Consider the following 23811-nt stretch of genomic DNA (forward strand, 5'->3'; position numbering starts at 1 on the left):
ACAGACATCAGCACATGCCAGATGTTCCTCCCCACAAACTGCTCTCCTCGTCCCTGTAAGTAACTCCTTGTGTGCTCCCCCAATCTCAAAGCATGGGCTTACTACACGTAGTATCACAGGTGTGAATCTGAACTTTCCTTCCATTCAATGCAACAGAGTTCATGGAACGTGCCTTTCCTGCCTCTATTTTTCCTCTGCAGCCCCCTCAATGCACACGCGCGAACACAACCCACAAAAATCTGGTCCTGGGGTTGCAGGAGCCTTGGGAATGGTGTGGCATGTGGTGTCGTGGGCTACAGGGGGTAGGAGTTGGGAGCAATTCCTCCCCAATCCCCAATTACACGGATGGAGGAGCAACAGGATCCAAACTGCGGTGTCTAAACAGGATGGCAAAGATGTTTTTCTCCATGAGGCAGATCCATTAAGGACTCCTATGTCTGTTTGTTTATATTTGTTTAACCACCCCCTGCAGGAGGTTGCTGGGCTACCCTATTCCTTGAATCAGGCAGGCATCTCTGGTCTTTGGCAACCTGTCCATGTCTCCTCTTCACTTACTGCAGAGTATGGAACTAGTTCATCTGGGTTTTAACTGTAGCGGATTTAATGTTCAGTGTACGTGTGGCAAAATAGAAGGATGTTGCCATGTAGGGGGCAGGGTGAACAAGGCTGCGAACCAGGAGATTAAAGCGCTGCACTTGAATCTGAAAGACCTGCATTCAAAGCATACTGTGTGCCTTTGGGGCAAGTCATCTCATAGCTTCCCATCTGCTAAGGAATATATTGCCATCTGCTAATGAGGGTATGTAGTTCAAAGCATTTCCACCAGGGTCATGAGGCAGTCTGAGGTAGCCGCCTCGGGCGGTAGAATCCAAGGGGCGCCTCCATAGGCACATACCATCGCCAGAGAAGTAGATGCAGTGGCTTCCAGGTTCCAGGGAGATCTCACAAGAGCCCTGCAAAATCACGCAAGAGCTCCATGAGGTTGTGCAAAGCCTCGTACACCCTTCCCGAGACGCTAGTAAGAGTAAGTTATTGAGAAGGTTGTATGAGGCCTTTGTGTGATCTCATGGGGCTGTTGCAAGAGCTCACCAGAAGCCAGAACCAGAATTTCTGCAGAATGAACCCAGAGGCCATAGGCATGTGATCCCGGTAAATGAGGCTTTGGCAGGGGCAGAAAGGTGGGGAACTTCCTATTTTGCCTCAGGCAGTGAAACGGGATAGGCCATCCCTAATTTCCACCCTCTTTATTTGAAAAACGATAATACAAATGACCTCTTTGTCCATAGGAACAGCGGAAGGAGAAACTTAAAAATAGCTGGAATTTCAGATCTGCTACTGCTGCTGCTGCTAAATCACCTTGTAATCCTAATTTGGGTTCAAAAGCAGCATACTAAGGTTTTATCAGTGCTAAAACCATGAGCATCATCCAGCCATATAATTTCTGGTCTCCTAAATCCTGCAAGGGAAAAACAGGATCAGTGTTCCTTTCAATAAGCATTGCAATGTCCAGCTGATAAAGTCCAGCATTCTCTCCACTAGTGTCTGCCAAGGGTGACCCTGCTGGCATTTATGGATAGACATGGTGCCCTTCTGCTGCCATTGCATGCCAAAGGAGTCTCTGTTTCCAGGTACATGTTATTGTTCCCCTCTGTAAACAAGAGCTCAGCATTTTCATGCTTTTCCAGTTAAGTCACAATGCTGTGCGACACCTGGAAAAAGTTTGTGTGCTTTATCAGAGCCACCTAAATGAACCTTGGATAACATTTGCAACATTATTTGAAGCATTTCACTTCAGCTGGAAAAAACATCCATATGGATGTCTAACTAGAGATAAAATAAAACAGGGACAAAACAATAACATTTTTAACCTAAACTCAATGCAAGTAGGCTTCAAAGCCACTCCAGAGGCCAACTGAGGTCAACTTTTGAAGTGTTGATATTCATCTAGGGACACTTGGATACAAATCCTTGTTTGCCTTTCATTGCCATTTTACTACAGCTTTTAAATTACATCCATGCCAGCTGAGGATTACATTTCATGTCTCTGATGAAGATGGCTCTAAGCCACGAAAGCTTACGACGTAATATAATTTGTCAGTCTTTTAAAGTCTTATAAGATTCTTTGTTGTTTTCGCAGAAACAGATTAAAAAGCAACCCCTCTGGATATCTTTAAATTTTCTTCTTTTTTCATTTGAGTTTGCATTCAAAGAACTCTGGAAATGCAAACTACACTCATTCCTTTTAGCAGTTATAAGAACGGTACGCAACCGAAGCTTGCAGTTCTCCGCTGAAATCAAAAGATCAATACTACACTTAAAACCTGAATTTTTCACAATACTGACCACAAACTTGTTTCATATTTCCTTTTGTATTTAGGACCCTTTGGTATCTAACTGATCACAAATTAGACGAAAAGAAGGATTAGTAAACTGCTCTTGTTTACTGTAGGCAGGAATAAAACACATCTGGCCTATTGAGTTTTTCGGGGGGGGGGAGACACTAAATGGGAGCGAAGAGTACACAGAGAACTATTGTCCCTCCTCCCCTCCCTGCTAAAAGAATTGTTTGCAAGGATGAATGATAAAGATTTTAAAGGTAACCTAGGATACTTAAAAGACTACGTGCATGTTTAATTCTCTGCTAAGACTCTGTTCTATTATTAACCAACTGAAATCTGTACTGTTACGCAAATTCCCACTGCAATATGTTGGTCCTCTTAATAGCCTGCTTTGGCTAAAATATTATGCAGGTGACTCAAGACCAGAGCCTTTGATGCCCCCCTCCCTGGCCAGATGGAAGCCCTCCAGAGCAGTATGACAATCGTGCATCATGATGGGCACATAAGCCTCATTAGCATCCCTTCCTCTAACAATTTTTGTCCCTATGCCCTCAGTGCACAACCATTAACAATGACAAGAGGCCACTCTGCCCTTTTCAGTCACAGCCAGAAGTTCCAATGATTTATGTGCTTCCTGACGCGGCATTAATTCTACGGTAAGAGTTTGAGGGGTGGAAGGAGAGCTGTAGAGAGAGCTGCCAGCTGAGCCACAGGGCCCCTGGGAGCCGCGTGACAAAAACGTGGCTATGCTGAGGGGGTCTAAAAATCCCTTTGTTCTAAACGTGCAGCCTCCCTCGGATGTGGCATACTCAAGCCAAGCACCAAATCTGTTTTGCCGTGGCAATGCTGAAAGCATGCATTTCCCCACTTTGGCTAGCTTTGCAGCAAAACTGTGTGCATGGACAGAAATGAGAATCCTTTTGAGTTGCACAACATGGCCTGCCTTTGTTGAGAACAGTCAGATGTGTTCTCCCTTACTGGCCTTTCTGTGTGATTCCTTTATTGTTCAAAGGACGTATCCCATCAACTACAAAACATAGCAAACTCAACGTTCAAAACTCTGCTCGGCCATTAGGCCCTAGACGAGCCAGCCAGCTCTCCTGCGGCCCAGAGTTGCAATGTAGAAAAGACATCATCCAGGACACTTGTGCATATCCCAGTTCTGTCAGAGTGCAGAATGTTGTACCTTGTCCCGAATTCAGCTTCTGTAAAACCCCTGCTTACTTCCTCATTTTCCTGCCCTCTTCTATACCACATGTCTGTGATAAAAACCAAGAGACAGTGATGGTGTGGGCTACCTGATAAAAGGTACTTATTTTCCAACTGACTAACCTGCACCATCGGGAGTAATTGTTCCAAGCTTCACTGCTAAGGGATAACCCATCTCCTTATAGTGTTCCAGCGCATGTCCATTTCCTCCACTGCCATAAAAGAACCACTTTCCGCACAGTATTGACCCATCTGTGAGATTCAGCCAAAGATTCTCCCGCAGGTCGCATTTTGAGCATTTCCAGCCACTGTAAAGCAAGAAACATCCAGGGTTAGATTGGCAGTACTGGGGAAACCTGGGTCTACCTCCAAAACCAACAAGTGGCAAAGATTTCCAGATTGGATTAACCATAGAGTTCTCCTTGTCAACTGCCAATGGGACAACCACAGTCTGCTGCCATCTGAGTAACCCCACATCACCAATCCTCAAAAACTGCGGTTCTTCATTAACGATAACTGTACGTAGGAAGAAATTCAGTATTGCTCTGTTACAAATGTTTTCTTAACATAAGCGTTTCTGCTTGCCTGATGAAACAAGTCTCTCCTTCTTATGTGCACTCCTGAGCTGCCCAGAGCCAATTGGGGGACATGCAGGGAGCCCTGTTGTGCAAGGAGAAGTCCACTAGCAGGATCTGTTAGTTGAATCTGGTCCATGGTGCTATCAATACATACATACATACATACACACACACACACACACACACACACACACACACACACACACACACACACCAACATAAGAAAAGAAAAGCAACAGACATTAAGCTCTAGGAAAACTTACAACCAACATTTCGGTAGTGGGGGAACAAAAAGATGGAAAGGAAGGAATAGGGAGGACTGGGTAAAAAGGGATTAATGTGACCAAATTGTCCTCCTACGGTGCACTGCATATTCAATACAGAACACTCAATACAAACGTGTCCATTACTGTAAAGCAGAAAGACCTGCTATCAGTTTAAAACATTGTATATTAAATGTTATAAAACCATATAATGTACTGCAGAGCACTTTAGAATCATTTAATTAACTTTAATGTCCTTTGCGTGAGACAGGTAATGGATTAATGCAGTGTTAATGGGTGTGAAGAAAACGTAAATAGCTGCCAACAGGGACCTTAATGGCTGCTGCAGACAGAAAATGAGAGGAGTGACAAATAAGACGGTTTCTATAAAAGTGTTGCACTACATATCTATGTGCTATGGGGTGGGGGTGGGGTTGGGGCCCTCCTGGAAGGTCTTACCCGAGAGCTCCTTAGCTATTTCTCTCTATATCACATTACACATTATTTTTGGCAAGTGTGGTTTTCGTTCTTTAGCCAGGCACCTATCCTAACCACCCATCCTCAAAGGCACCTATCCTAACCACCCATCCCCCAAGGCATGCAGTTGGTTAACATGGGATGCAGAAGTTGGATTAGGTGGGATCTGGGATCTGTTCCACAGGGCAGTTCTTAGGTAACAAAGTGCAACAGTCTCACCTGGGAGGAATCCTGACTCCATTGTCCATCTGTACAAGAGTGTTAGCATGTTTGGAGACTTGCAGCTCCTCTTCCCATGAATCTGGGTCTTGCTTCCTATAAGGAGATTTCGAACTGAGGACTGCGTCGCAAGCTATCGTAACCTAGAGGTGGGGGGGTAAAGTCAAACTGAACATAAAAGACAATGTAAAAAACCAAAAGACAAAACTATCCCTATGCTATAGTGTTTGCAACCAAGTACACCAGTAATGATAAGCAATTAGCTTTCATATAGCACTTTAGAATGATCAAAATCCTTCCGAAGTCCTCACAAGAGCCCTGCAAGGCAGGTCAAAAGTATCCCTATATTGCAGAGGAGTGGAGTTAAGACTAAAAGACAACGTATTCCCCAAGGCCATTAAGTGAGTTCAAGGCTGAGTCAAGATCTCAGTAAAGGACTCAGCCATGCAACACACACACTCTTGGCCATTATATTCCACTGCTCTACCAAAATATAAGGATCTGCCTTACAAACCTACTTAAGCTCAGCGTGGCCTATTCTAGCAGTTCTCCAAGGTCCCACAAATAGGTCTTTCCCGGGCTTGGCACCCATGGTCCCTTAAGAGTGAAAACATATTTTAAATCCCATTTAAAATCAGTTTAAATCCCATTCTTTGTCTGTTACCCACACTTACCAAAGCTGGCAACTCTTCTATGTTGGGTAAAGGAATTTCATAGTGGTCTGGAAATATGACAAGTTTAGCTTCATCTTCAAATTCATAATCATCGTTGTTTAAATCACCATTGGATTCTAGGTCTGCAAGAGGGAGAGAAAGAGAAAAAACTCATAGAGCATTAAAATGATAACAGGTAAAGATACTAGACCTGCACCAAGCTTTGCTTGGGAAACTCCCAGGCACCTAGTTGCTCAGGTTTTAAATCAATTAGCAGTACAATAAAAGTTCAAATGTTAATTCAATAAACCATGTACTCATAGGCAATCTTTTTTCTCTCTCTTTCATTAAGCCTCTTGAGGAAAATGTCAGTTTTTTTAAATGACAGCTTGTTTATTCATTGCATTCCAACCTTTCTTCCTAGGAGGTCAAGGCTATGTATGTGGTTCTCTACCACCCACAGGTACCCAAACTGTGAAATTTTATTTATTCATGAATATATATGGGGATGTATATATACAACACTTAACACCAAGGCAGCCTCTTGGCTTGCTGGAGGAGAGGACTGGAGTGAGAGAGATACACCTGGAAGACTTCAGCATATTTTCTGAGCTTACGTTTGTTTCTCCCACCCCTCAGGTATGTACTTATGGGAGCCATCGCCCAGAGGTGCAAACCAAGGTTTCATCCATCAGCCAAGCAATTCCTACTGGTATTGGCCCTAAAACAGGCATAGGCAACCTTAGCTCTCCAGATGTTTTGGAACTACAACTCCCATGATCCCTAGCTAACAAGACCAGGGATCATGGGAGTTGTAGTTCCAAAAACATCTGGAGAGCCAAGTTTGCCTATGCCTGCCCTAAACAGGGAAGAATTCTGGTTCCAGTCGCGGGTGGCTGTTTTAGTATACATGGTACAATGGTTTGTGAACTGCACATTTTAAACTATTGATTTTTACTGTATTGTTTATATTGGCTGTTTTCAGCTGTACACCCTTTGGGGTAGAATTCTTATTCTGACTGTATACAGCCCCCTGTACACTGATGACGCTATATATGAACAAATGTTAATAAATAAGCTGGTTACAACAATACAATATCCATATCTATAACAAGCTGAGACATCACCTTGCCAACAAAGGTCTGTATAGTTAAAGCTATGGTTTTCCCAGTAGTGATGTATGGAAGTGAGAGCTGGACAGAAGGTTGATCGCCGAACAATTGATGCTTTTGAATTATGGTGCTGGAGGAGACTCTTGAGAGTCCCATGGACTGCAAGAAGATCAAGCCTACCCATTGTGAAGAAAATCAGCCCCGAATGCTCACTGGAAGGACAGATCCTGAAGCTGAGGCTCCAATACTTTGGCCACCTCATGAGAAGAGAAGACTCCCTAGAAAAGACCCTGATGTTGGGAAAGATGGAGGGCACTAGGAGAAGGGGACGACAGAGGACAAGATGGTTGGACAGTGTTCTCGAAGCTACGAACATGAGTTTGACCAAACTGCGGGAGGCAGTGCAAGACAGGAGTGCCTGGCGTGCTATGGTCCATGGGGTCACGAAGAGTCGGACACGACTAAATGACTAAACAACAACAACAATAAATACTGAGACTGATAAACTACAATACCAAACAAAATTTAGAATCCACAAAAAAAAACATGGCATCACATTGCGAAACATCTTAAGAGCCAGGGACCCCTTCCCTTTTGCCAAGACCTGACTCACAACATGCAGCACTCTGCCCCACCCACACAAACACATCACATCCAGAATCCCTCTTAAATACTACTAATTTCCCTACAGCCAAAGCACAAATCAGACAATACTCACAAGCTCATCCAATGTCACTCTTCCCACCAATACACACCAAACACTCCAATATATCTGTCAATCCCCAGGTTACAGTCATCCATCACTCCATTCACTCTGCTAATAAACGTGCTGCAAAAACAGTACATTCAGTTTGGGTTTCCCCAATACCAGTTCAACACGAACCACGCAGATGCTCAGGGTCAGTTCTCTCCTTTGCCCACTCTGCCAACCACCCCCTTCCTATACCCCCCCAAGACTCTCCTACATACAGTGGTACCTCGTGTTACGTACCGTCCCCCTTACAAATGTTGCAGGTTATGCACTCCGCTAACCCGGAAGTAGATGTCCCTTGTTGCAACCTTTGCCCCAGGATGCAAGCGGAAGTCGCGCTCTGGAGGCACGGCAGCAGTGGGAGGTGCCATTAGTGAAAGCGTGCCTCATGTTACGAGCGGTTTCGGGTTACAAAGGGACCTCCGGAACAGATTAAGTATGTAACACAAGGTACCACCTTTGGAAACATTCGTTGCATGGCAAGGCGCCGAACCCTCCCCCTTTGTTGGAATAAAGACACTTGACACAAGTATTTTAGGTTAATGGGCTAAAAAAGGCCACAACGTTATTGGTTACAGAATGTGAGTGGTATTGGCTTAGGCATTGGAACCAAACCAAATATAGGCATTAGAACCAAACCAACCGACTCCTGACTGCCTACAGGAAGTCTCAGAAGGGTTAACCACCAGTAGGGGGAGCCCTGTTGATGCACATCAACTAGGAACTTCCCCAGGGTCACTGATAGGGGTTGTGCCATGGCAGTACCAGGAATCAGTCTTAGGCTTCTTCCAAGATCACAAAGGCTGCAACAACTCCAACCAGATGCAACCAGAGTAATAACCGTGGCTCTCTCCCAGTTCACACACATTGATTGAATTTCAATACAGTCCTTCATCTGAGGCTCAAGGAGAGGTTCACAATATAAAAACACAAAGTGCGTAACACAGTAACAATCAAAAACCAATTTTAAAACCCAGAGTTCAAAAGGCCATAGATTGTTTAGTTCGCCAATGGCTCATTCCCATACACAGGTGGAAAATCAGAGAGGAAGTCACCAGCTCACATGTATGAAAGGATGCTCAATCAGTTATTGGGGAATGCAATTACAGAATCTTTTCCCAATTGCTAAAACTAATCATATTTATTTTAGCCAAAAGGTAATAATGAAACACTATACCTAATAGAACAAATATCTCCCACAATTCAACACTTACATGCAAAACAGAAAGTATACACAAGTGTAATAGCTACTTTTTATTTAAAAAATGTTTATATTAATGATTTACTTGGGTTTCAAAAGTACATACAGTGGTACCTCGGGTTGCAGACCCAATCTGTTCCGGGGTGCCGTTTGCACCCAGAAAAGTCCGCAACCCGAGCGGCGCTTTTGTGCATGCGCAAAGCGCGCAGAACGCTTCTGCACATGCGCATGAAACCTGGAAGTAAACACTTCCGGGTCCGCTGTGTTCGTAACCTGGAAAAATGCAACCCACAGTGGACGCAACATGAGGTATGACTGTACATTATCTCAGTTTTAAGATTCATTAGAATCATAGACTCAGAGTTGGAAGAGACCACAAGGGCCATTCAGTCCAACCCCCTGCCAAGCAGGAAACACCATCAAAGCATTCTTGACATATGGCTGTCAAGCCTCTGCTTAAAGACCTCCAAAGAAGGAGACTCCACCACACTCCTTGGTAGCAAATTCCACTGCCGAACAGCTCTTACTGTCAGGAAGTTCTTCCTAATGTTTAGGTGGAATCTTCTTTCTTGAAGTTTGAATCCATTGCTCTGTGTCCGCTTCTCTGGAGCAGCAGAAAACAACCTTTCTCCCTCCTCCATATGACATCCTTTCATATATTTGAACATGGCTATCATATCACCCCTTAACCTTCTCTTCTCCAGGCTAAACATACCCAGCTCCCTAAGCCGTTCCTCATAAGGCATCGTTTCCAGGCCTTTGATCATGAAGTCCTTTTTACAGATCATTGATGTGAGACTTTAATGTTGTATACAGTATAAGATTGGGGAAGAAGGGAGGGGGGAGAAGGCAGGTAGTAAACTTTCATTCTTTTAGAGAGGAGATCCTGAGCTTCAATGTCTAGACTGAAGGCACAGCCTGACTCCTAATCCTAGGTGTTGAGTCAGGCTGTGATTTGGGGCTGTGGGAGAGACAAAAGACAAAGAAATGATGAAATCTGTACTTGCTCAGAGGTACTCTCAGTCTCACTTCTGCCATTGCGAAGAGAGTTTCTGGGGCTTAAGCCCTGGCGAGACCAAACAGAAAAATTCCGCCATGGAGGAAATAATCTCTTCTTCTTTGGCGATCACTCGTAGCCGAGTAAGATTGTATTCCATAAACACGGTTTTAACAATGGGTCCGTAAGTGACTGTGGAGGCCAATTCTGGATCCACACGTCCTTTCACAGTGGGGGCATTGGTTTCCAGGCGGGAGTTGATCATGGTGGAAATAATAGTATTATGTTGTGTAATGGGGGGGGGTGTTCCTTCACAATGCAAACTGAGTCATCTAGTCTGATCCTATAATTCACACACAATTTCAAATAAGCTGCCAAAAATTCAGACACCTGAATTACATACACACTCCTTCATGAACAATCTCAGATTTAAAGTATGGAATGAGCTGTACGTGGCCAATTTATCCAGAGGAACAAAAAACTTTGAGAGAGACTCCAGACCCTTTTCCTTGCCTTCCACACATTGTTTGACCTAAAGGAAGGGAAAGGAAGAGCTTGCTCTCTGTGGCAAGCTCTTTTCAATCACAATGGCCAATATTTTTATTTCTTCACTTCATTAACTACTGAGGACAGTTCATTATTGGCATAACGCACCCATTATAATACGTGGGTCCATTCCAAATGGAAACATGGGAATTTCACCTACTTCAAGTCAGAATACTTTCCAATAACTGGATGTTAATTACTTTGCTGGCAAGAATGTCCCCCATCAGGAAGTGAAGCAGTGACCTGGAGTTGAAAGGTTCTATTATTTCAGTCAACTAACTAATTCCTTGAATTACCCAGCAATTATGGGAAATTAAGATCTTGGCCTTCAAGTCTCAAGCAGCATTTCAGTTACAGTATTTTACAACTGCTACAGCATTGTCCCTTCTGACAATTTATGAGTCAAAAAGTCCAATGGAAACAAGTGCTGCATATGGAACTCCTGGGTTCAAGCTTTCTTCAATGCAGGCAACTATTTCCTAGACTGGATGAGCTTGAGCAATGAGCTTAATAATCTCTTCTACAATATAGTTTTAATCATACTAAAGGTGCTACGGAAATAAGACTTTCATTGAGGAAAGGCCGTATCATGTTTCAGGAAGCAGGGCATGTATTTGGAATTGACAAAAGTGCTTTTAAAATTCTACAATATTTCAATACTAGAAAAATTCCTGGTGCCCAGCCACCCAGGAGACTAGTAATCTGAAACCTTTATTTTAGTATTGGTACCTAACACTATGCTCGCTCCCTGCAAACAGGGATGCTGGTAACTCAGAAATGCCCTAGCCAGAACCTGATCTGGAATATGATCTCCAAGATATTTCCCAAACTTTGTGTAGTGAGGAAAAAGAAACTCTGCACATTTTCACATAAATCACCTCACATAAGCTCAGTGTGAGTGTTATGATGTGTCCCTTTGATTTTAATATATTTTGCAAGATATCTGATACTTGTGTAGAGGATGATCCAAGTGTCTCTTTTACACATCAGAGATGGCTGCGTGATCCATCTCTTTTTTTCTTTCATATAAGGTAGAGCTTCTCAAGGCAACCTTTTAGCACAGAGGTGAGGAACCTTCTTCAGTCTGAGGGCCGTATTTCTTGCTGGACAATCTACTAAGGGCCACACGCCAGTGGTGGACAGTGTCAAAGGTGGGTGGAGCAACAAATGTAAACAATGCCTTTTTGCAGTAGACTAGTTTCAACGGACTCACAGAGCCTCTACATCAGGGGTCGGCAAGGTTTACCTTGCCTGGGCCAGTTCACTCCAGCAGAGATCCCTTCGTGGGCCAGATCACACGCGCACCTGCAGTTTCCGCGTCTGCACAGATGCAATTTCCAGCGCTGCAGCTTAGCACAGTACACGGGGACTCACCGAGCGGGCGGCTCAGTTCAGGGGGGGCTTGTGGGCCGGTTAAACGACCCCCGTGGGCCGCTTATGGCCCATGGGCCTTAGGTTGCCAACCCCTGCTCTACATCTTCCATCCAGATAAGCAAGAGGCATTTTCAAATTTCAAGGACATAGTCCAGTCTGGCAAAAATGCTTGGGGAGTGAAACAGGACCAGTGAGGGGTGTAGCCTAGGGAGCTTCCAAGGGCCAGAGAGAGCAGCCTGAGATTTCCCACCCCTGTTTCTGCACCTAAAGTGTGAAAATCAGGTACAGTACTCAAGTTTCCCTTGCCCAAGGAAGGGCGTAATATAATTAACCTTAATCTAATTAATGTTTACACGATCCCGCTCTCTGGAAATTCCCTGCTGGGCCCTGCAATCTTTCCCAATTTATGAAAGATAGAAGAGACCTGAAATAAATTTAAGTTCACCATCTCTTAAAATGTGTGTGGAGTTGGTAAGGCATGAGACTCTTAATCTCAAGGTCATGGGTTCGAGCCCCATGTTGGCCAAAAGATTCCTGCATTGCAAGGGGCTGGACTAGATGATCCACGTGGTCTCTTCCAACTCTATAATTCTATGAAATGGGTTTCTTTCTTTCAAAATGCTGGAACAGAAATCTGAACAATTCTCTGGACGTTGCTTTCCTTCTATGACACAGAAGCCATTTTGATGAAGAACTCTTTTCCAAAACTGATGAACTCTTCAAGGTGTTTGGGTAGCGCTGCGATGGTCTCTGTTGTTCCCCTTCAGCGAAGACGCCAGCTGCTGCCAGATAAACTTATTAAAAGGTTTGAAAAAACTAATGCAGAGAGTACGTTGCAATTCCCTTCTACGGGGCTAGAAGCTCAGTGAATCAGAACCACAGTTTTAAAACAGCGCCGTCCTCAGAAGAGTCACAACCAAAGGTCACCAAAACCTCACTTTAAAAAGAATAGGCGAGAGCAGGCAAAGCAAAATAAGCGATGGTGTAAGCCTGTGGGGAAGGCGGGTGAGCACAGAGGGAGAGAAGACGGGCCGAGAAGCTGTTATTTTTGGGCAAGCAGTCAGTAGGGTAAATTTCCTTCAGATGCCATCTGGCCAAGTTCAACGAGCACGTCACTCTAGTGACGGACGATGACAAACGCTTGGCCACCGGGTGACTGAAAGCAGCAGCTGAAGCCCAGCTGCAGGCAGACAAGGGAGCCGTAAGCTAACACGCTGGAAGGGGAAAGAAAACGGGGGGCTGCTTGACTAGACATGCCCAAGTCAGATTTAGATGTTACCAACTGAATGTGCTAATAATAGCGATATAAATCGGATCCCAAGCTGGGCTACCACTGCACTCAAAGAAGGGAGATAAGAGGAGGATTGCGCACAAAAGTGGACTTCCCTTTTACCCCTGAATTTCATCCCATTCCAGAGAGTATGAGCTGCTGCAGTCTTGACTGATTGAGAAAGCTGGGAGGTGGAGAGAACCCCATTCAGTGTTCATTTGCTCATTATTACAGTATTTACGCAAATCTAACGTGCCATCAAACCTAATGTGCACATCCATTTTCAAAACCTTGAAACCAAAAAAGTATTTGCTTGTACCATCAAAGCTGATGTTCGTGACAGAAATTGGCCAAAAAAAGGTGCGCATTACATTCGAGTAAATATGGTATGTCTTGCCTCTCCTCCAATGAACTCAACGGTTCTCTTCCCGCCCAACATTCATGTCCCCATAATAACGCTGTGAAATAGGGTAGCCCCCAGAGAGAGTCACTGACCCACTGCCACATGCTGAGTTTCGGGACTCCTTGGGGATTTGAACCCAGACCTTCCCAGTCCAACACTCTGACCACTACATCTGACTGCCTCTTGAAAGTTCAACCTAAATATCCTCAATTTAACTAAAAGCAGCAGCAACAAATAGTCCAGTTAGAAACATACAAACATGCAACAGCCTTATGCCTCTATATACCAACATGTGGGAAGGGTCATTTGATAAAGGAGGGTCTTCATCTGCCAGAGAAAACTGATAAGAGATCACCATGAAGGTAGATGCCAAATCAAAGACAATTCCGGTCTACCATACAGGATTATTTAAAAATTATTATAGGGTAGCCAACATGGTGTCATCCAGATTTTCTTGGATATATATTTTTTTTTAATTTAGCAAAATTCATATATCACTTAATTCACAAAAGCCTCAAAGTGGTTTACACAAAGCAACGTCTTGATTTATTTTATTTAACCAAACTTATATACAGTAGGGACCCAGGTGGCGCTGTGGTTAAACCACTGAGCCTAGGGTTTGCTGATCAGAAGGTCGGCGGTTCGAATCCCTGTGGCGGGGTGAGCTCACGTTGCTTGATCCCAGCTCCTGCCAACCTAGCATTTCGAAAGCACATCAAAGTGCAAGTACGTAGATAAATAGGTACCGCTACAGGGAGAAGGTAAACGGCATTTTCGTGTGCTGCTCTGGTTCGCCAGAAGCGGCTTTGTCATGCTGGCCACATGACCTGGAAGCTATACGCCGGCTCCCTCGGCCAATAATGCGAGATGAGCGTGCAACCCCAGAGTCGGTCATGACTGGACCTAATGGTCAGAGGTCCCTTTACCTTTATATACAGTACTGCTTGATTGTAGTAGAACCTCTAAGCAGTTTACAAGGAAAATACAATATTTATTAAATGATTACTGATAAAACTAAACGTTAAATACACGTCGAACTCACATTGCCTCACTGAACATACTGACTGGGGCTGGTGGAAATTCAACAGCATCGGGGGAGGGGGGGAGGCATCACAATGGGTACCACTGTAAATTATTGTTAACACCACTGCTAATCAGCGAAATCAGGTGTTTAAGAAAATGGAATCTGCCTGCTTGGTCAGAATTCAGGGGAAGAAAGTTCTATTTGCAGCAAACCAAGCTTATAAAAACTGACCATGAATAATATATGCACTCTGGGAACCATTATCTGCCTGCTTGGAAAAACAAGCTTGCAGGGCAATTTAGGGTTTATGATGCATCTTACCAGAATCTGCTATGCTGTTAACTTTGGAATGGGTCACTTTAGCCAGGGCCCTGAAGCCTAATTTTTATGGCGAGACACTCACGGCATTGTGGCATGCATGCTACCGTAGAGCACGCACCTTTAAAGACTCAAAATGAAACAAACAGGGAGAGGGGCGGCGGGAATCCCAAGCCAAATAAAGTGTCCCAACCAACAAATGACTACTGCATCTTTTCAAGAGTGCAGCAATTCAGATAGGTTTTACTTCATTCACACTGAAAGCAACGCTGTAAGTGAGACACGGCATCACTCTTTCCATTTCACAGATGGGGACATGAGGCTTTGCAGTGAATCTATGGCCAAATTAAGGCTTGGCTGAGATTTACTCACACTACAATGTCAGCCATAGGAAATGCCTGCACATACTAGCTCCCAGCCCCTGGATAGACAGCTATGATCACGCACCATGATGCAGAGGTTTCAATTTTTAGACCAGCACTGCAAATGCCTGAGAAACACCATATGTGGTGGTATACCATGACTGAAGCCCTCTCCACAAATACAGGCAGTAGGCATGAACTGGGAGCCACTCCATATGGAATATTTGAAAAAGAAACTCTACCTTCTTTTCCGTTCTGTCTTTGTGATTGCTTGAATTTGCATAAGGCGATCAATTAAGGGTGCTTCTAATACAGAAGGGATTGGAGGGAATTTAATGTCCTTAATAGGTTTCTACCTCAAAGAGCATTACAAGCGAGAATGCAACAAATGTTCACACTGGATTGGCAGGCTGCATTTGTGGGTACCTTTTGATGCGGGATTAAGTAAGGCTGAATCTAATCGCATACTGCTTTCTGTGCTAGTCAATTCATTTCCGTTTTACTGCAATGTTGTGATTAGTTTTATTTTCTCTTCCTCATCGCTAATTTTTGCAGTGAACGTTGGGAACTTTTCCAAGCCTGCAAAACAGTCATAAGCAATGCTTTTTTCTGGGGGTGGGGGTGGAGGGGTGGGACACAGGACGCAGGGGTATGCATACCCCTAAACATTTTTTTAGGGAAAAAACACTGGTTATAAGCATCTATCCCAGCTAAGTGAAATAACTAGTCCCCAACTGTCTTATTTGTTCATGTCGGAAATGGTTTGGAAAATTAATGCTTTGATGGTGTTTCCTGCTTGGCAGGGGGTTGGACTGGATGACCCTTGTGGTCTCTTCCAACTCTATGATTCTATGATACATAAGACAGCACTTTTTCAATTCCAGGTTAAACTCACATTTGAAATAGGGATAGAAAGTGTTGTCGCTTGTGCATGTGAGCAAACCATCAACCAGATGTAGGAAAAATATTCAAGATAATGATACAGCTTACTAGGTGGGGATTCAGAAGTTCAAAAGTGCTACTGCCTCTCTGCCACAGGTCTCATATTTAATAAAAAGCAGGTCACTTAAACTATTACATATTTTTATTCAATCAAATTCTGTTACACAGCCCCTGTCAGAATGGATAACTCAATTGCTCATCAGTACCTTCAAAAATTTCTCATCAGTACCTTCAAAGAAATAGAGGAAAACAATAGAATGAGGAAAACAAGAGATCTTTTCAAGAAAATTGGAGACATGAAAGGAACATTTCGTACAAAGATTACCATAATCAAGGACAAAAGTGGTAAGGACCTAACAGAAGCAGAAGACATCAAGAAGAGGTGGCAAGAATACACAGAGGAATTATACCAGAAAGATATGGAGGTCTCGTACACCCCAGGTAGTGTGGTTGCTGACCTTGAGCCAGACATCTTGGAGAGTGAAGTCAAATGGGCCTTAGAAAGCACTGCTAATAACAAGGCCAGTGGAAGGGATGATATTCCAGCTGAACTATTTAAAATTTTAAAAGATGATGCTGTTAAGGTGCTACACCCAATATGCCAGCAAGTTTGGAAAACTCAGCAATGGCCAGAGGATTGGAGAAGATCAGTCTACATCCCAATTCCAAAGAAGGGCAGTGCCAAAGAATGCTCCAACTACCGCACAATTGCGCTCATTTCACACGCTAGCAAGGTTATGCTTAAAATTCTACAAGGCAGGCTTAAGCAGTATGTGGACCGAGAACTCCCAGAAGTGCAAGCTGGATTTCGAAAGGGCAGAGGAACCAGAGACCAAATAGCAAACATGCACTGGATTATGGAGAAAGCTAGAGAGTTCCAGAAAAACGTCTACTTCTGCTTCATTGACTATGCAAAAGCCTTTGACTGTGTCGACCACAGCAAACTATGGCAAGTTCTTAAAGAAATGGGAGTGCCTGATCACCTCATCTGTCTCCTGAGAAATCTCTATGTGGGACAAGAAGCTACAGTTAGAACTGGATATGGAACAACTGAGTGGTTCAAAATTGGGAAAGGAGTACGACAAGGTTGTATATTGTCTCCCTGCTTATTTAACTTATATGCAGAATTCATCATGCGAAAGGCTGGACTAGATGAATCCCAAGCCGGAATTAAGATTGCCGGAAGAAATATCAACAACCTCAGATATGCAGATGACACAACCTTGATGGCAGAAAGCGAGGAGGAATTAAAGAACCTTTTAATGAGGGTGAAAGAGGAGAGCGCAAAATATGGTCTGAAGCTCAACATCAAAAAAAACCAAGATCATGGCCACTGGTCCCATCACCTCCTGGCAAATAGAAGGGGAAGAAATGGAGGCAGTGAGAGATTTCACCTTCTTGGGCTCCTTGATCACTGCAGATGGTGACAGCAGTCACGAAATTAAAAGACGCCTGCTTCTTGGGAGAAAAGCAATGACAAACCTAGACAGCATCTGAAAAAGCAGAGACATCACCTTGCCGACAAAGGTCCGTATAGTTAAAGCTATGGTTTTCCCAGTAGTGATGTATGGAAGTGAGAGCTGGATCATAAAGAAGGCTGATCGCCGAAGAATTGATGCTTTTGAATTGTGGTGCTGGAGGAGACTCTTGAGAGTCCCATGGACTGCTAGAAGATCAAACCTATCCATTCTTAAGGAAATCAGCCCTGAGTTCTCCCTGGAAGGACAGATCGTGAAGCTGAGGCTCCAATACTTTGGCCACCTCATGAGAAGAGAAGAATCCTTGGAAAAGACCCTGATGTTGGGAAAGATTGGGGGCACTAGGAAAAGGGGACGTCAGAGGACAAGATGGTTGGACAGTGTTCTCGAAGCTACGAACATGAGTTTGACCAAACTGCGGGAGGCAGTGCAAGACAGGAGTGCCTGGCGTGCTATGGTCCATGGGGTCACGAAGAGTCGGACACGACTAAACGACTAAACAACAATAACAACAAAAACCTTCAACATCTTATCACTTAACCAGAAACTTCCTTGCAATAACCTGCAGTTAACCTGGGGCTCTGTTCACACATCATTTTGATACGTTATCAGGGATACATAAAATGATAAACAAGGCTAGACCACTTTCCTAGGTGTCATCTTTACCAACTGCAATGGTAGGCTACCAGTCTGCCTGTCCTTCTTAGATTAATCTACTGCTTTTTCCAAGTTGGGGGGATTTCAAGCACCCCTAAAAACCACTGCACTTTTGACACACGTAAAGCATCCTCTCCCCCCACCCCATGCCACGCTACTTACTCAGGGGTACTTTAAATCACCAATGTTCAGCACTCTTCCCTGTTTCAGAGAGTAGCATCTCTTTTTTATGGGCTTAAGCACTAAATGAGTTAGGTAGTAGGTTGAATGTTCACACACACCACACAAAAAAATTCACCTTATATAACAGAGGCTATCCCATTTCTGTCAATTAGACATCACTTAGATGTCACTCTGTGGCAGCAGAAAAACACAGGTACTGTAGACGCAAACGTTTCTCCAAACTAAAAATGTGGGTTGCAGAATTGTGATGCTCATGTTGATGCAGTGGGAATCTCATCTATACTCACAACTGGGCTAATTGATGAATTGGAAAAGAACAGATTTTCCCAATAACAAATTCCACATACTGTATCAAAGTTTCTCAGATGAGGTACAAAGCTATCTTTCAGATTAAGCCAGGGGAAAATGTTTTTTGGGGGGTTAGCCCCTCCAGTACAGACAACACAGAAATCTGAACAGCTACTTGTGCTTCTTATTTTTTTCTGTAGAACTTGTACATACCCAAAAAAAAAACTGGAAAGGAGAAGACAGCCAACTGGCCAGAAACAATAAAGCAGAGCCAGTAGTACATTGTGATCCTAATGAGTCACCTTCTCTACACTTAAAACAGAGTCGCCGTCATCAACAACAACAAAAGAAGTCAAGCCATTTGGAATCATCTATTTAAAGAAAATGCGAATAAGAGAACGAGGAGAGAGCTTCATGGACAACAGTTGGGAGAAGGACATATTAGTTGAGTTAAAGCCAGTTTAACCATAGGACTAATAAGGAATTTGTCCCTAATGGTGACCCTAAAGGCTATGCCAAACTGACGGCTTGCCAGGCATTCCCGGAAGCTGCTAGCCTGCCCTTGACCATGCAGCTAACCGCCAGGCCGCATTCAGCCTCAGTCAGCCATTTTGACAGCTCTAGGGAAGCAGGAAGCGGAGCTGCAGTTGCTAGGCAACCACAGGCCCCCTTCTCAACCCAAAACCTGAATCCTAATAACAGGGGAGGCTTCATTCTGGGATCAAGGGGCATTGGAAGAGGGTGGGGGGAGAGGGGGCTTATTTTAACCCAGTTATATTTATGCATTACAGTATATTCGTTTTTGTGAACCATGATTAAATAAAATAAAATATGGCTGTTTCGTTCTAGTTCATTTGAAAGCCACCTTGAGACATTTTCTTGTAAGAAGACTGAAAAAGCAGTACTGTAAATAATTGAAAACACAGAGCAAAATGCACACACACACACAAAAAAAGGTATCGCTGAGCTCCCTCTAATATTTATCACAATACACATCACAGAGCTAGTTTTGAATCAACCGCTGGGGATCAGTTTCACAACACCAAAATGCAAATATGACTTACGGTTCAGGAAAGGGGGTGACATTGGCCAAACAGAAGCAGCAGCAGCAGCAAAAACATGAACACTGAACTATTTGATTTTTGTAACCCATGCTTAAAACTACTTAAGCTGGTGCCACCTTTCCCTGAATCATTGCTCAGATCATAGGTAGGTTTTACAAACATAAGCGCCTGGAGGAGAGACAATTTGGCTAAAATTGAGGTGGAGTCAAAGTATAGGGCTTGTCTTTTTCATTAACAGACACCCCCCTGCCTTCCTCCCTGCACTTATGTGTGTTTACTGAACCGGTTGAGTTGTATTTTAAAGCACCTAAGACCTGCAAAGCAAACAAAAATGACTCAATTTCAAATTAAAATCTACAGCTGCCTCCCAATCTTTCGGCTTCTAAAGTACCTTTGCCTAAACACAGTCTCTAGGTGTGAGGAGGCCCCAACAAACTTGTTTCCTCGTGGGTCTCCCTCATCCCTTCAGATCTGTACTTCTTAAAAGGCTGAGGAGCTCAGACAGAAAAAAAGAGTCATAAGTCTCACATATACAGCATATCACATGAACTAATATGTGAACACATTCACAAATATACAAATGTGCACACTTACATGTGCGCAAGTCCCATTGATTTTAGCCATACGAATGCACACATAAATCAGATTCAGGCTTCCCAAGCAAGCGGCAACAGATTTCTAACAAAAAAATAGCAAGCCTTTTACTGGAAACCAATTGAACTCGCTAACTCCATCTTATGAGAACAAAAGCCTTGTGGCCAAGCAAGCAAGGGCAACTCTGGAGTCAGGAATTCAATTTCAAACTTCTTCCCTGACTTTGGGGCCTAACACTGTCTCCACCGTTCAATTTCTTTTCAAGGTTTAATTTATTAACACATGCAAAGGGTTATTAGGGCACAGATGGGTGCAGAAAGAAAGCAAGAGAAAGAGCATTGAAAAGATTTTTTTTTCCAAAGCAGCTTCCATGGGCCACAAGCTTATAATGAGAACTACTTCTTTTTTTAAAATGATTTTTTTAAAAAAGTCCCCCTCATCATCAGAATGATGTATGTTTGATCTGTGAAAAGAAACTTCAATACACAAAAGCCACTGGAACTCAAAACAAAAACAAAAAAACCCACCTCAAACATGCACCTGTGTTAGTTAGTCAGAACAAGGTTTGAAAACGGCTCTTTACAATACCTAAAAATAGCTTGGTGTTTCTCCTTTTTGGTAAAGCTCCACCAGATGCCCCTGTTACTTTCTGGAAAGAAAAACAGGGGGGAAAGGAAATGGAGAGAAAAAGAAGAAGAAAGGTTAGAAGTCTAACTCATGTCACTACAAGAAAAATAAAATACTCAGAAAAATTAAATTGGAAACTGGAATCAAATCAGCCTAGTGCAAAATCTGCATGGGCAGTGAATCCTTTCCCACTTTGCAATGTTGCTATGAAGGCAAATGTATAGTGTTAATCATCATCAATCATAGCTGACAGTGCAGCAAAGGGTATTTATTTTCTATCAGGCTTTAACAGATAGTTAAGAAGAGGGGATTTCGGCAGCTGCAATTCCTCTTATCCTTGCCTGTCAAGCAACACCTGCTAACACTTTCTCCTATGCACCTGTTTAAAAGGGTACCTTAGCCCTTTTCTCCTTTGCCTTCAAGTACCCTAGTCAACAAGGGACGCGGGTGGCGCTGTGGGTTAAACCACAGAGCCTAGGGCTTGCCAATCAGAAGGTCGGTGGTTCGAATCCCCGCGACGGGGTGAGCTCCCGTTGTTTGGTCCCAGCTCCTGCCAACCTAGCAGTTCGAAAGCACTTCAAAGTGCAAGTACATAAATAGGTACCACTCCGGTGGGAAGGTAAACGGCGTTTCCATGCGCTGCTCTGGTTCACCAGAAGCGGCTTAGTCATGCTGGCCACATGGCCCGGAAGCTGTACGCCAGCTCCCTCAGCCAGTAAAGCGAGATGATCGGCGCAACCCCAAAGTCGTCTGCGTTTACCCTTTACCTTTACCTAGTCAACAATTAGCACCTTGAGTTGTTGATCAAAGCTCTGCCTCCAAGATTCATTCTGAGGAAGTCACACAGCACATTAACCTGGGTTAACAGTAATTCCCTTTCACCATGAAATCATGGTAATTGTACTTCTAGGGGAACTAAGGGTCTGCATGCCCTCCAATAGGCACGTCCTATTCAATCATCATCATCATCATCATCATACCCTGCCAATAGGACTGGGCTGCCCCAGCCACTCTGAGCGGCTTCCAACATATATAAAAATACAATGAAACATTAAACATTAAGAAACTTTTATAGAAGGCTGTCTTCAAATGTCTTCTAAAGGTTGCACAGTTACTTATCTCATTGACTTGGAGGTCACATAACTCCATACCCTCCAACATTTCTCCAATTAAAACAGGGACATCATTCCAGGATCAAATCAGAAACCAGGAGGGGTTCTGCAAATCCAGGAATGTCCCTGGAAAATAGGGAGGGTCTTTGTCTGTAGCACAGAACACCGAACACTCTCACCGAACTGAAGTCAATGGGATTATTTGGGGGAAGCCAAGGCAGGTGCACTGGTAGGAAACAGATATATATTTGTAGTATTGGTATGGCCAACGTCACTGTTGTGTAGTGGGTACAGTGGTACCTCGCAAGACGAATGCCCTGCAAGACGAATTTTTCGCAAGGCGAATGCGTCTTGCGATCTGATGGTGACTCGCAAGACAAATTCGTTTTGGGAAAATTCGTCTTGCGAATCGCGGTTTCCCATAGGAATGCATTGAAATTTAATTAATGTGTTCCTAATGGTCAGGGGTCCCTTTACCTTTATGGGCAAAAAAAGAAATTTCAATGCATTCCTATGGGAAAATGTGATTCACAAGACAATTTTTTCACAAAACGAATTGACTCGCGAATGAATTAAATTCGTCTTGCGAGGCACAACTGTATTCAGTGATTTCAGCCCGGTGCAGATAAGAAGCTGGAGGCGAGGATCTGGTACATCTCTTTACTTCAAAGAACAGGAAGAGCCAGAACCCAGGGAATGGGGAAAACTGGGGCTTATATAATAACAGAGGACTAGCAGGGAAAAGATACATTTTGGCGGGAACCAATGGCACGGATTCCCTCCCATGGAAACCAATCCAGCAGAGGATCCAAATCCTGAACCCTGAACCAGCAAATGATAGACGTTCCCGCTGGAACTTGTACATTCAAATAAACTCTGTAAAACAATACAATAAACTCTATATTACAATATATACTTGGCTGTGCTATTACTTTAATACACAACAGTCACATCCCTAGATGCATAAGACTTGGGTGCCAACCCCCCCCCCAATCTATTGGATCGAGTATTGCATCACATTCTCTGGTACCCTAAATGCAAGCATTTTCATTTAAATCCTTCCAAAAGCTCAAAAGGATTGGAGTCTAAACCAATTTTTCGATGGACATTATGGCAACTGGCAGGTTTTCAAAAGAGGGCCATCCAAAAAATAAATAAAAAGCAAATTAAAAAAACTCTCAACTCCAAAACCCAAAGTCTACCATGCTTAGCAATGAAGATGTTCCCAATTCTTATAACCACCAAATCATATGTGCTGCTTCTCCAACCATTCCATTGCTACATCTGTCAGCTATCACACTACTCATTGTTAAAGGGGGGGGTTTGAAAGAGAGGAGGGAAAGTTCTGCCAAAGTGCAAAAATGTATACAGAAATATGGAGGCTTTGTGCTGAAGTTCTGTTGCTATACTGAGACAACTACTTGAAGCAGTGAATTCTTGCAAACACCTTCAGCGTGTAATTCCCAGAACATTAGGTTTTTGTGGGTTTTTTAATGGAACACTATTCCTAGAGATAACATCCTTGCTATTTATCCGAGGATAAAAGGGGTAGGGCCCCCCATCTATCGCTGACTCTCCTTCAACTTTCAGTTTTCCTCTTGAACTTGTAAAACAAATGAGAGCTGCTTGACATGTCGCAAGCAAACAGAAATTCATGTGTTTGGTTAAATGCATGTGGACTTAAGATGAACAGAGTTAGGTGCCTCTCCATTTCATGTGATTAAACTGAGGCTTTGTGTGAGACAGCTCTCAAAGACTGATGCAGGTTCA

General features: G+C 43.5%; 1 protein-coding gene across 2 annotated transcripts in view; it reads right to left on the reverse strand.

The window, feature by feature from the left end:
* The window catches only part of USP13 (ubiquitin specific peptidase 13), a 67281-nt gene that overhangs the window by 30548 nt on the left and 12922 nt on the right, over nucleotides 1-23811 (reverse strand). For both annotated transcript variants that reach the window (XM_035133042.2, XM_060274355.1), the window contains exons 3-6: nucleotides 20891-20951; nucleotides 5760-5881; nucleotides 5086-5228; nucleotides 3672-3856 (exon numbers count right to left, since the gene is read on the reverse strand). In XM_035133042.2, the coding sequence (XP_034988933.2) occupies nucleotides 3672-3856; nucleotides 5086-5228; nucleotides 5760-5881; nucleotides 20891-20951 (511 nt within the window). The remainder of the gene's footprint in view (nucleotides 1-3671; nucleotides 3857-5085; nucleotides 5229-5759; nucleotides 5882-20890; nucleotides 20952-23811) is intronic.

The sequence above is a fragment of the Zootoca vivipara genome, chromosome 5, assembly GCF_963506605.1.
Source record: "Zootoca vivipara chromosome 5, rZooViv1.1, whole genome shotgun sequence".
Classification (NCBI taxonomy): Eukaryota; Metazoa; Chordata; class Lepidosauria; order Squamata; family Lacertidae; genus Zootoca; species Zootoca vivipara.